Source organism: Delphinapterus leucas, chromosome 16 (assembly GCF_059928025.1).
Source record: "Delphinapterus leucas isolate spDelLeu-1000000601 "Yukka" chromosome 16, BTC_Dleu_Yukka2, whole genome shotgun sequence".
Classification (NCBI taxonomy): Eukaryota; Metazoa; Chordata; class Mammalia; order Artiodactyla; family Monodontidae; genus Delphinapterus; species Delphinapterus leucas.
Window position 1 is genome coordinate 75268574 of NC_143144.1, and position 14065 is coordinate 75282638.

General features: G+C 39.3%; 1 protein-coding gene and 2 non-coding genes across 4 annotated transcripts in view; all 3 read right to left on the reverse strand.

The window, feature by feature from the left end:
* Nucleotides 1-14065, reverse strand: part of EIF3A (eukaryotic translation initiation factor 3 subunit A) — a 33443-nt gene that overhangs the window by 3809 nt on the left and 15569 nt on the right. For both annotated transcript variants that reach the window (XM_022568627.3, XM_089898219.1), the window contains 12 exons: nt 13251-13355; nt 12776-12874; nt 11155-11271; nt 10725-10910; nt 9746-10093; nt 8978-9082; nt 8776-8889; nt 7170-7292; nt 6472-6625; nt 5497-5681; nt 3017-3105; nt 1766-2454 (listed from right to left, as the gene is read on the reverse strand). In XM_022568627.3, coding sequence (XP_022424335.1) covers nt 1766-2454; nt 3017-3105; nt 5497-5681; nt 6472-6625; nt 7170-7292; nt 8776-8889; nt 8978-9082; nt 9746-10093; nt 10725-10910; nt 11155-11271; nt 12776-12874; nt 13251-13355 — 2314 coding nt within the window. The remainder of the gene's footprint in view (nt 1-1765; nt 2455-3016; nt 3106-5496; nt 5682-6471; nt 6626-7169; nt 7293-8775; nt 8890-8977; nt 9083-9745; nt 10094-10724; nt 10911-11154; nt 11272-12775; nt 12875-13250; nt 13356-14065) is intronic.
* Nucleotides 11601-11730, reverse strand: LOC115801541 (small nucleolar RNA SNORA19). Its single transcript, XR_004021841.1, has one exon. It is a non-coding gene; the product is annotated as a small nucleolar RNA SNORA19 (small nucleolar RNA).
* On the reverse strand, nt 13020-13150 carry LOC115801542 (small nucleolar RNA SNORA19). Its single transcript, XR_004021842.2, has one exon. It is a non-coding gene; the product is annotated as a small nucleolar RNA SNORA19 (small nucleolar RNA).

Below are 14065 nucleotides of genomic sequence, written 5' to 3' on the forward strand. Positions count from 1 at the left end.
GTAAGGCTAATTATTATTGTCACTAACATTTATATTACTGTGTGCCACAGAACGAGTCTAACGCCTCTGCCTGTATTAGCTCATTCAATCCTACCCATAGTGCTGAGCTAAGTAGATTATTCCATACTTGCTAATTTGCTACTTGCTAAAATCTATAATCCCCAAATTAATACTCTAGCACTTTTACAAGTCACTCGCAGACACATACAGAGTGGTGAAATATTTGAGTTGCCTGACGGGCCTGTTCTCAGCTGAGGTCAAACAAAACAATGCTGTCTTCTTGCTGCAGCTCTCCTACTTTAAACAAGTAGCCTTTTGGTGATATAGTTAGTGCCACGTTTTCACATTTTTGTGCTTTCTGTTGGTGATTTCAGTTTTTAAGTGCACCACCAGCCCTACGCCCCAGCAGTCCCAAGCACAAGAAGGCAATGGATATGCCTTAGGGAAAAAGTAAATGTGTTAGATAAGCTTCTTTCAGGAATGAGTTACAGTGCTGTTGGCCATAAGTTCAATGCTAATGAATCAATAACATACATTAAATAAAGTGTCTTTAAACAGAAAAATAAAACAAGGTTATGTGTTGACTGCTTGAAAAACTGACCAGAGGACTCACAGAAACCTAACCTGGTACTTCCCTTAAGAGCAATGGTTCAGTATTCACTGACTTTATATTACATTAACTATCACGAATTAATGAGAATCTACTGTACTGTTATCCCCATTTTACACAAGGCACAGAAAAGTTAGGTGGTTTTCTCAAAGTCACAAAGCTTCACAGTGGAATGAAGTGAGAAGAAACACAAGTATGCCACAGAAACCACTAAGGATAAAGGGCAGGAAGCTGCTCAAATTTGCATTTAGAACAAATTACAATGGTTACTGAAAAGATGTAAGAAAAAGGATGAAAGAGCAAAGAACTCCCATCTTATACAATTAGATGGACAGTGGTGCCCCTGAAGTGTGTATGTGTGTGTGTCTTGGAGAAGGCAGGGGTTCAGTTTTGATGGGTTGAGTTGCAAGTGTCAGTAACACTTACAGGTGCAATATAAAGTTGGAAACACAGGTCTGAAGGTAAGGGGAGAAGTCATCTGGAGAAGACAGTAGCAGAAGTCACAGACCTGTATACATTACTCAAGAATAATAAAAAGTATGAAAGGATGAGCGGGCCTAAGACTGACAAAGTAAAGAAATGGGCTCCTCTCATGAACATAATCCCATGGTTGGCAAGAGTACAGACAAATGTTAAGTATATTTTGTTTTTCATTATTTATATGAGGAGGCTAGTCCAGGACAGAACCTGAAGAACACCGATACTTAGGGACAGGTACAGAAGGAAGGGCCCTCAAAGAAGCAGTCAACAAGGAAGAAGGAAAACAAAGTGCATATATCACTAAAGCAGAAAAGGGCGTGAAGCTAGCTGTTTTGGTGTGAAAGATCTCAGAGGCAAGCTTTTGACATAAAAGTCACTGCAGAAATATTCAAGGAAAGATAAAAGACCAGTTTATCTAAAAATCGTAGTAACATGGCCCAACCTCTGTCATAAGTCTGTTAAAATTTCACCTTTTGCATTTGAAAAGAACACTTCTTACTTATCAAACTGTAATTTGCCACCTGAGATCTGATCTCCTTGTTTGAAATAACTTGCTATCCTCTACAGAACAGTGGAGATTAGCTGGTGTAGAATTTCACGTTGTATCTGCAAACAAATCAAGCAGATTACATCTATAGAGCATCCAATCTGGTTTCTTGAATACCAGAATTTTACCTGGTTTGACAAATGGTCTCCAGGGACCGGGTCTCCGATCGTCATCAGCCCGTCTGGAGATCCGATCGTCATCAGCCCGTCTGGAGATCCGATCGTCATCCGTGTTTCTCCAGGGCCCCCTGTCATCATCCACACCGCGCCTGGAAAATCTGTCATCGTCGGAGCTCCGCCAAGGTCCTCGATCGTCATCCAGCCCACGCCTGGGACCCCGGTCGTCATCCACGCCCCGCCTGGGACGGTCGTCGTCAGCGTTCCGCCAGGATGGCCTCTCCTCATCCGCAGCTCCTCGGCGCAGCCCCCGGTCCTCATCCATCCCACGCCTAGGTCCTCGGTCCTCATCAGCTGTGCGCCAGCTGCCTCTGTCCTCATCCAGTCCTCGTCTAGGTGGTCTGTCGTCATCCGCCTGACGCCAGCTAGCCCTGTCTTCATCGCCAATTCGTCTGAGAGGCCTGTCCTCATCTGCATTACGCCAAAAAGGCCGGTCATCATCTGCCCCTCGGCGAGAGAACCGATCTTCATCAGGACCACGTCTTGGGCCTCTGTCGTCATCCATGCCACGCCGGGGAACCCGATCATCGTCTGGTCTAAGAGAGGACTCTCTCTCTTCATCATCCCCCAAACGCTTTGGTCGTTCTTCATCTCTTCTTTGAGGCCTCTCTTCATCCCGCCCTTCTCCACGTCTCCACTCCCTACAGAGTAACAAGCCAAACATCTTTAAGAGTAAATTTTCTTAAAAGCAGGTGATCTTTTTGGGAGTGACGTTACTCACTTCTAAAAATCACTTCAGTCTAAATTCATTAATCCTACTCCTAAAAGAGTATGTTCCACTAAAAAAACAACATGAATCCAAAATCTTACATCAACAATTAATTAAACCAATAAGCAGACAAGTGCCTTTAAAAGGTTATCTGCACTTTATGAGGAATACCGTAGCAATTTCTAAATCTATTACTACAAGCTTTCAAAACGATGAGAAAAATGTTATGGAACTGTTCATTCTTACTCTAACCTCAATACTATTAGTTTAGGGAATTAAAAAGAAAAAAAAAACTGAAGCACATATTTCCCAAGATATTTATAAGTCAGTAATTACAGCAGCACTGAAGCAAACATTTCAGTAACAGACATGTGTACAATTCTTCATGACTCCCTTTTCCCCACCCCTACAAAATAAACCAAATGAGAAAAACACTGATAAGATATTAACAGGATCTATGATTTGCTGGTACTATTTTCCTTAACTCTACTTACTTCTCTGGTGGGCCTCTTCTCCACTCAGAATCTATTTCAGGTACTTTTCTCCATGTGCCTTCTGCATCTCTATCACCCCAACGAGGGTCCTACATTGAGCAAAGGTAATGAGAGGCACTACATTAGCAACACTACTGATCAACATATAAACTGAACAGGAATCTCAAAGAGCCAGTAACAAAAGGACAAAGAGATGAAAAGAATAAGTGAAACGTTAAAAGAGATGGACTGTGAAAGGCCAGAAGAAAAGGAGAAAAAATTTCCCTAAGTTAAGGAAATTCTATCTGCTCTAAGTAAATTGAATCCTGACTGACAGGGCACACATGCCAAAACGGGTGAATAACAGACCATATGCTCAGAGCTTCCAAGGAATAAAGCAGAGTATCTACAAAAGTAACAAGACCAAGACTATTATCAAGAACCCTCCTCCCATTATGTACTAGGACAGTGAGCACAGGTCTCTAAACTTCTGGAGGAGGATGACTTTGAACTGGCCAAACCAATGAACCATTATTCAACTGAGAGAGAAAAACGAAACCTCTTTTGAGACATACACAAAAATACTTGATAAAATATACACTCTACAAAACAACTTATCTGCAAAGGGGAAAAGGTGATAAACAGTGTAAACATATTTTAAACTAAATCATGTTGCCAACAAGGTTGTAAAACTGTTAAATGATTTCTAAATAGAGAGATTAGCATTGTTTTAATGCACTGGAGGCAATAAAACTTAAGGTGTGCTCAAAATTTTGTTCTGTTCTGAAGAGAGGGAAGAGTTCTCAAAATTTACACACTGCAAGTTTAGACTTTGAAAAGAACAGATGGTAATCACTAAAAGAATAGAGAAAAGCACAACAAATGCGCTGAGAAAACTTCTGAAGTTTGGCTTAAAGAAAGGAAGGGGTGAGTGGCAGGGACATGGAAGCAAATAAAAAACACCAAACCAAATGTCAGGAATAAAGCCGCATATACTAGTTACCATGTTAAACATTAACAGATAACTAAAGACTCTCCAACTGAAAGGGAAGAGGGGGGCCCACAAACAGAAACAACAAAAAAAAGGACGAACACAGAATTTCAAAAACTAATGAAAAGAATTAGAAACCCATAGCCACGGGTGATTTACCTCATCTACTTTAGAAGATGAAGCAAATTAACAGGATGTAGCAAATCGAACACTGTAACTCTGATTTCACACATACAGCACTTTGTGCCCAACAGAAAAAGAATACTCATAGAAATTAGCAACAAGAGTAACAAAACCAAAAATTTATCTATATATTATAAAACAAATTGAAGGCTACAAAGATAACTAGTAGCAGGTCCTCCAGTAAAGTTAAGCATTTGATACAAGTGTGGCACACATACCTCCAGCTACTCATCTCTAACCTTAAAAAATAAGCAGTATTTTATTTAAAGGGCAGCATGGACACATCCCAGGAAAAACAAAGAGCATGCAGGCAGATGTCACAGACATGATAAAGCATAAAACTAGCTCAGAATAGCTAACGTATAGGTGACTAAGAAGAATATGGTGATAGATGAAGCTAATGAAAAAAGCAATAACATAAAAGGCCCTGACTGCTAAGGAATGTTTTTTACCTTTGGCTCTAAGCAATGAGTACCACTCAAAGGAAGGTTTGAAACCAAGAGCAGGGCTAACAATCAAATATGCATTATGAAAACCAAGCAGGCCACTGTACAGAGGAAAATGTGAAGCTGGGGAAGATTACGATCAGGGAAAATAGTTAAGACCAGTAAGTAATACAGGCAAAAGAAACAATCTGAATTAAGGCAGGAGCATAGGGACAGAATGGAGAGGGAGGGGTTCAAAACACTGTGGTTAAGTAGGTACAATGTCACCACCAGAAGAGGGGATTAAAGAGATACCCCCCCTTTACACAAGATAAAATGAGAAACACAGGTCAGTTTTGGACATGAATGCATATTAAAAATAAACATTTAGACCAGCATTTGAATCACCTGGTACTCGTGTTAAAATGCAGACTCTGAATCAGAAGATTTGGCACTGGGCCTGAGATTCTGCATTTCTACCAAGCTCCTAAAGGGATGGTGAATACTGCTGGTCCCCCAGATTCACCTTTGAGTACCCTCACATCCTCCTCCTAATTCACAGTAACTCCTTTCAAGGAACCAAAACAGTCCCTCTTCCATACGACTGTGTTACTTTTTGTCAAATACTTAGTTTCATGGGATTAGTTCTTACTGAATTAAGTATTCCAAACTGAAGCCTATTATAAAATCCAAACTTTGCTAAGACAACTCTAATCCCCTCCCCACTGCCCCTAGGAACCTTCTGTCTTTGGGAAGACAAAGCAATACCAGACTTAAAAAGAAACATGAATAATGTGATTTAAAACACCAAGCCCAGACACTGACATTGACCAAACGCATCATGCAAGAGACCTGGCTGATAAACACACATCACATAAAAACAGAGTGATGTCTATACTTACCTTTCTAGAAAGTGAATCATCACCAAGTCTTCTCTCCTCCTCTCTACGACGTTCCCTTTCTTCAATTTCCAGCTCCCTTTGGCGTTTTTTCCTTTCAACCTCTTCTAATTTCTTTACCCGCTCCTGATATTCTCGAAGCTCCTCCTCACGTTTCGCCCGTTCAGCACGCTCTCTCTCTTCCCGCTCTGTACAACGTATCAGGTTATAAAGTGCGCCTCCTACCTGCACGCTTCCCCCAGTGCTAGGTCTACTTCTCTGGTATTAAAGAGGCAGCATAATGTAGAAGGAAATTCTTTTTAAGAATTTTAAAAGAGTTTACAGTCAGTTAAACTTGAATATCAGAAATATTCAAGAACACAAGTATTATGCCGCTCAACACAACTAAAGGAGCAGCCCTCCCCCAACTCCTGAGCATCTGGGATGCCAGATAAAGGATCATCTGAGAGACTTCATCTGGCATGTGTTGCTCAATAAATGTTAACACTATATAGACTATAGTGATAAAAAATAAAAAGGCAGAATTTTCAAAAGAACACCAAAAATGTGGAAATAAGCTGGCAGAGGACCTAACACCCTCACAGATAACAAACTGCAGAAAACTACAAGCTGGGTTGTCAGAACCTGAGAACTAGTTAGTTGCAGTTAAGAAGCCAATCATCGGGCTTCCCTGGTGGCACAGTGGTTGGGAGTCCGCCTGCCGATGCAGGGGACACGGGTTCGTGCCCCGGTCTGGGAGGATCCCACATGCCGCGGAGCGGCTGGGCCCTTGAGCCATGGCCGCTGAGCCTGCGCTCCGCAACGGGAGAGGCAACAACAGTGAGAGGCCCGCATACCGCAAAAAAAAAAAAAAAAAAAAAAAAAGAAAAGAAGCCAATCATCTTGGTTCCACATTCCTCTATTTTCTAAGTAAGACTGTATAAACTGGACCTATCACCAGCCTTCCCATATACCTCCAGTCTGTCTATATAGTTTTACCTTTCATCATTTTTTCTTCTGCCCTCCTCTGCTCCTCCTCTTCCTTTTCTCTGTAATAGGTTATTCTTCGTTCTTCTTTACGTTGTCTTTTACGTTCTTCCAAACGATTATGCCTTTCTTCTGCTAATCGCTCTTCAAACTGTTTAAGTTTTTCCTGTAATTGAATGGTTACCAAAAAATAAAAAACAATCAAATTTTCAAGGGCTACAAACTGGCAGTAAGTTTTAAGTTTACAAAATCATTGCAAGTTTCGTGGAACCACAGAAAGCAACCATTAAGTATAAAAACCAAATTTCCAAATGACTGGAGTTCTCGCATGTCGAATTTTTTAAATTTTTAACTGACAATATTATCTATACCCAGTGGGTTTATTTTTATACAATAAATCAAATGATTAAGTCAGAAACTAAGAGCAGGACACTTTGATCTAGTTTTTTCCTTTCTGAATCAAAGAATAAACAAAAGCTTGTATCAAAAGCAAATTTTATGCAGTCCACTTTCACCTTCAGAAAAATTTGTTCATAGTGATGGTTACTTGGCCTATAAAATAATTTCAAGATACCTCTATTAAAATATTATTTGAATGACGATTATAAATGTTAGCTCAAGATAGAATGTACCACCAGGTTAAAGAAGAATCCTTAAGGTAAAACCCAAAAGCTCATGAATAGATGTTTCCCTGAAACCAGTAAGTTCACCTCATAAACAGACTGTCGTGCTGCCTTGAGCCGCATTACAAATAAATCTCTGTCTTCAAGCATCCGTGACATTCGGTTCTTATGTTCAAGAGCCTTTTCCCGTTCTAGCTGCATTGTAGTAATCTGCAAATATATGATACAAAGTTAAATTTCAAAGTATTCATTATCAACTTACTAATTTATCCCCAATTCCTGACAGATATTCTTGAAGAATTACAGGAAGTTCCTTTGCCCCTTCCATTCTGCCATAAAAATGGAAGGGTACCACATCCCTAGGAAGACAGTCAGGGACAGAAGATGGATAAAGACAACTTGGAGCATCTGTAAGAAACAGTTTTAACCCCATGGTACCACAACATTTATAGAGGAAAAACTGAAATGTATATAGTAAAACAAAATAACAAATACCTCATGGTATAATAGGCACTATGGCTTTATTATTTAACGCATTTTCTTCCTTAAAAACAACTGGAGGGCTTCCCTGGTGGCGCAGTGGTTAAGAGTCCGCCTGCCGATGCAGGGGACACGGGTTCGTGCCCCGGTCCGGGAAGATCCCACATGTCCGGGAAGATCCCACATGCCGCGGAGCGGCTAGGCCCGTGGGCCATGCCGCTGAGCCTGCGCATCCGGAGCCTGTGCTCCGCAACGGGAGAGGCCACAGCAGTGAGAGGCCCGCGTACCGCCAAAAAAAAAAAACAAAACAAAAACTGGAGGTTAAGGCACGATGAATTACTCATATAGGAAAGCTTTTCCTTTGTGCTCCAAGTGAAACAATAAAAGGTTTCAGGGCACATGGAGCAAATCCTCTTAAGCATTTTAGCTGGTCTGTAACACTTTTCTTTTTCTAACTTCATACATTTAAAGAATTACCACACAAATTACAACTTCTAAAAAAACTGGCAACACTAGGCCCAGAATGACAACAATCCAATGGAACCAAGAAGGAGAGGCAGCCTCCATAGCTGTGTGTTGTCTCCTGCCTGTGGTTATTTTTTTAACCGGAATGAGGTCACTCGTTTTTACTACAAATGTGGCCGCTACAAGCATTTGCAAATGTTGCTTTTGTATCGTTAGGTAAATACATACAATACAGACTAACAAAACTATAGAAGGAGCTGTTCAGTCACAAAAAACCAGACTGTATGACTCCATCTATAAGAAATATCCAAAACAGGCAAGTCTAGAGACAGAAAGGAGATTAGTGGCTGCTGAGGGAGTGGAGAGAAAACGGAGTGACTGCTAAGGTATGAAGTTTCTTTTGGGGTATGTTCTAAAATTAGGTTGCACAATTCTGTAAATACACTAAAACCATCAACTGCACACTTTAAATTGGTGAAATACGTGGCATGTGAATTGTATTATGCAGCATGTGAATTGCTGGGGTTTTTTAAAATAAATTTTTCAGCTATCCTTTGTATTTTACAAGTTTCATTTTTTAATCTCTATTCTGAAAATCTGTCTGTCTACCAATCTGTTAGCATGCAGCCATTTAAGCACCATATCTGGCAAAAGAATACAAAAATCAATTTGAAACCCTGTTCCCATTACTGGCAGAGGACTTAATTATAGCTTACAGTCTGAAAATATAATTAAATGAAAACCTTACTCTTTCTTCTTCTTGTTGTTCCCACAGATCCATGTCTTTAATTCTCTGTTCTTCATAAGCACTCTTTATCAAAGGGATTTCTTCCAAACGTTTAGCTCTTTCAAAGTAGTCAATCTGAATGTCATGAAAACAAGTGTTGTTTAAAAAAAAAAAAATTCTTTTAAACTTGGCATGTTAAAAGTTCACCAGTTCTTTCATTTACCTTTTTTTCTTGATTCTTTAAGCGTTCCTGAAGTTCCTTCTTTTCTTTCTCCAGTTGTTCAACCTGTTTAGCCATGATGAAATCGGGATCCAATTCTTCAAGGTCCTGGAAAGTAATACAAACGCACCATAATTAATAAGAGTATAAAAGAAGTGCATAGCAGTCAATATGGAGCACCATTTCTTTTTAGAAACATATGCTAAATTACTTTCTTTATAATGGGCAAATGTTTGCAATGGGTAAATTCAGGCAATATAAAAATGTTTTAAAATAGCCTTATTTCCACTTGATTGTAGGGAAAAACAATGTAATCTTAACATCTATTTCTTATTCCTCCATTCTACCGTATCCAAACTCCATTTCAACAGCAGCTAAAAACTGTAGCATCACTAAAAACAAATGCTTACTTCAGAGATTAATGAACTAGCTGTATCAAAATGAGTGAAATAACCAAATAACCCAAAATAAACCAATAAATGGTAAAGAACTGTGCTTCTGGGCTTCCCTGGTGGCACAGTGGTTGAGAGTCCGCCTGCCAATGCAGGGGACACAGGTTTGTGCCCCGGTCCGGGAAGATCCCACATGCCGCGGAGCGGCTGGGCCCGTGAGCCATGGCCGCTGAGCGTGCGTGTCCGGAACCTGTGCTCCGCAACGGCAGAGGCCACAACAGTGAGAGGCCTGCGTACCGCAAAAAAAAAAAAAAAAAGAACTGTGCTTCTAAGAGACCCGAATAAAACTGAAGTTTTTAATGCATAATATGCTACATACTTCAATGTCAATATCTTTGAACGCTTTGGCTCCCAGTTCTGTCTTCTTGATCTGCTCCAAACGCTCACGAACAGTTTTCTTCTTGATTTGTTCATGTTCCTGTAAGATACGCTCCTTCTCTCTCTCCTTTGCCTCCTGTCGCAGCCTCTCTTCTTCAGCCTTCCGTACTTTCTGGAGTTCAGCTTCCCTCTGCTCCAGCTCTTCTTTCTCACGCTGAATATTCAGGCTCTCAAGTCGCTCTTTCCTTTCCTCAATTGTCTGCCGGCGAGCCAGGATACGCTGATGCTCTTTCCGTGAATTTTTAAGGTATGCAGTAACAGCCAACTGATGCTGTTCTTCTTTCTCTTGCTTCAAAAACAAATGCATTAAAAAAAATTTAAGCGACATACCATGGTATCAGACATCAAAAATATTACATAATCCTAATATATTATCCTTACGTGCATGCCATCTGCAGTTAATAACAGACGATAACATTATTCAAGCTACTGATTCCCAGTACCAAATACTATGGCGCTACTCCTACTTGAAGTCTTTAACAGTAATGACATAGCTGAAGAACGTTTATCTGCTAGGTTGACTTTTCCCTGAACCAGATCTACTTTAAAGTGTTCAAGCCAAGGTGGAATACTAACAGAGCTCACAAACAAGAAACAACTGAAGCAGAAAGGAAAAGCCCAATCATAGTACTCCCCTATTTGGAGGGTCATCACATGTGGTCTGTTATTGTACGGTTTAACAGTACTCCGTTTATCACATTACCCGAGTAGTGTTATCATTTTATCCCATGGAAGGAAGCTCAAAGATCTGTATATCTGATAAAGATATTTGATAAAATACCAAAACTATCAAATACAACTAAATATCAATAGGAAATATATAATAAATCCCTTCTCTCAGACATCGTCTCAAACCTTTTTGTGAAAGACATAAGGGCCCCTCAAAAATTCTGTAGTCCATTTCTCCCAAAGATACATACCAGTATATGAGCTGGCTTAATGACTTCAAGGGCTTTTGCAAGTACTGAGGACATGGCTGTCAGCTGATTTCTGATCTGTTCTGAAGGCATGCTCTGCAGATGAGGACCAATTGGAGCATCTTCTCGAGTAGCATAATTCAAATCAGATCCAAAACTAAGGGTCCGAGATGTGTGGTCAATACGAACCTTTGAAAATTAAATGGTATTATCAACAGTTAAATCTACATGCAAATATAGTCATTCTACAAATGAATAACTTGATTAAAATTTCAAATAAAAAATTAACTGAAGAATGTCAAATATAAAAGCTAGAAGATTAATTCAATAAAGCTTTACAACGGTGCCACTGTACCAAAAGCTGAGAAACAAAGAGTATGCGTTTTTTCGTCCTCAAAGGCCTCCAACCTCAGAGTCCCCTTGCAGCACCTACCTGAAGGTCGCAGTGCCTGGCTGCATCTACTATGGCCCGTTCCAGTTGGAAAGCATCAACAAAAGGAACCAGAGAAGTCAAACGAGAAAACTCAATGCTCTGATAAATTTGTGCCACCTGCATAAAAAACACAAGGTTAGTAATAATAGCTATCATTTATTCAGCAATTTTTATGTGGAGTCTCATGACAACCATGGAAAGTAGAAATTTAGCCTATTTTTCAAAGAAAAGAAAACTGAAGCTCAGACTATGTTAACAGTACATTGCTGGAGCTGGAATTACAATCCAAGGCTATTTCAAAGGATTATGTTATATTTTGAACCATCACATAATCCTTTCATATCCTAGTTTCATTAAAAAAAAAAAAAAACATCTAAATGGTCACATATTTGTAGATAGAGACCTGCTACTTACCTAATTCATCTGAACACTTAAGAAAATTGTTTATTTGTCTGAAGGAGACTGGCAGTATTACTACTTAGTTATACTGCTAATTAACCTTCAATTATTTGTATAGCACATAAGAAATAACACTGCTCACATACAGGAGAGAAAGCAGGTCAATGAAATGTGCACAAATATGAAAGTGAACATATAGTAAAAGCGCCCCCCAAATGAAACAAATGGAAGACAAAACAGGATCATTAAAGCCATATTAGAAACCATAATATTCAAACTTAAGTACAAAGGTGGGCTAAAATACGTTAAAAGACTGACAATACTGGGACTTCCCTGGCGGTCCAGTGGTTTAGACTCTGTGCTTCCAACACAAGGAGCACGCGTTCTATCCCTGGTTAGGGAACTAAGATCCCATAGGCCGCGCAGTGCAGCCAAAAAAAAAAAAGACTGATAATACTTAGTGTTAGCAGGAAAAAAGGCTTTCTATTTCTTGTTCACTACTGGTGGGAGGGCCCATGAATTTGATCTTTGAGGATCTATTAAAGCTTTAAATGTGTAGACCATGACTAATTCCACTTCTTAGCTACAGGAAATCACAGAAGAATGCAAAGATACAAGTACAGAAGATGCTCACTACTGCAACATTTTATGACAGCAAAAAAACTAAAAAATTTCCATCAGGGCTTCCCTGGTGGCGCAGTGGTTGAAGAGTCCGCCTGCCAACGCAGGGGACGTGAGATCGTGCCCTGGTCTGGGAAGATCCCACATGCCGCGGAGCGGCTGGGCCCATGAGCCATGGCCGCTGAGCCTGCACGTCTGGAGCCTGTGCTCCGCAACGGGAGAAGCCACAACAGTGAGAGGCCCGCATACCGCAAAAAAAAAGAAAAAAAAAATTCCATCAATAAACTCTGAATAAATAAATCATGGTACCTTTAGACAATGAAAAACTACGTACGTATTAAAAGGAATAAGACATAAACGGCTAACAAGGAAAAATGTACGAAGACAGTGGTCAACAAAAAAAGAGACAAAAGCAGTTATGAATCACATAATTGTTTTTTCAAATCAAACAGATAAATAATAAAACTAATTTTGGTGGAGGGTAGAATTTGGGGAGGCTTTCATTTTCTAGGCTATTCCTACATTTTTTAGTTTTGTGATCAAAACAATCAAGGGAGAAATTACAGCTCGTCCATAAAACATTCATTTTTTTCATCTTTACCTGCTGGAGAAGCCGGAGTATGGTGTTGTTTTGCAGCTGTGGGACATACTGTTGTAACTCTGGCTCCTTTTCAGGTTGCTCCCTTACCCAATTTAAAACCTATAAAATCCATTAAATTGAAAAAGAGTTATATTTTCTAAACGACAAATACTAAAACACCTGAGATATTTTTTTTCAATTTTCTTAACATACAAAACCACCACACAATGCAAAGAAATACAAAAGGTAATATGCAGCTATTGGCTGTTGTCTGAAGGCGACTGACAGCAATGGCTAAATTAGTCGTGCTGCTAATTTACCTCCAAAGGTTTATTTAGCATATCAGAAATATCTTTTCTCTTGACATAAAAAAAAAAAAGACAATGAAATGTGCACCAAATTCAAACACACAGGACAACACTTCTCTCTTAACAAATAAAAATACAACCTAAAACTGCAACAGGGCTGGCTACGTGGTAATGTAACCAAAGCTTACCTTTGTGACTCTGTCACAGAGTTTTAGTGGGTTAAATTCGACTTCTAGCCAATTGTAAAGGTCTTTTACTTCTGGGACAACATACTGTAGCACATTGAATCTGACCTACAGTAAGCAAAACAAAAGGTTTAAATGCTGAAGGTGTTTTCAACTGGGATTCTGAAATGATTATAAATTAAAGAAAAATATAAGATTGGAAATCTGGGATATGACTCTAAGATTATCTAGCCTCAACCTCACCTCCTTGAAATTTATGAAAAAGAAATCCAGGACCACTACTCTGAGTCTCCTGCCCCAAATTATGCAGCTCTCTACAGTGAAACCCCAAAAGAATTTACAAGGGAAATAAAAACTCATCAACACAATCAAAATATTTACAAAGACAATTTGTGTGGCCAACATCGACTAATTTATTATCAGTAACAAGTAAAATACCAGTTTACAAACAACTTTATCACACAAAAGTTATTACAGCAGCGTCACTCCTGATAGCCACAAACTCAAAAAAAACTCAGGACAAAAAGGGATAGGTTCACATAATATACAGAAACGGTCAAAGAAAGCACAGCTACATTCAATACATGAATAAATCTCCCAGATGGTGAGGAAAAGAATTTCACATATTATTCCATTTATGTGAAATTTAAATTTCATATAAAATATACAAACAGGGAAAATTAATCTGTGGTGTTATAAATCAGGACAGTGGTTCTTCTTGGGGGAAATGGGAGAGTGTTGACTGGAAAAATCTTTTGAGAATTTATGCCAATTACATTTATGATTTGTACTTTAAAAAAAGTTACAGTTTAATACAT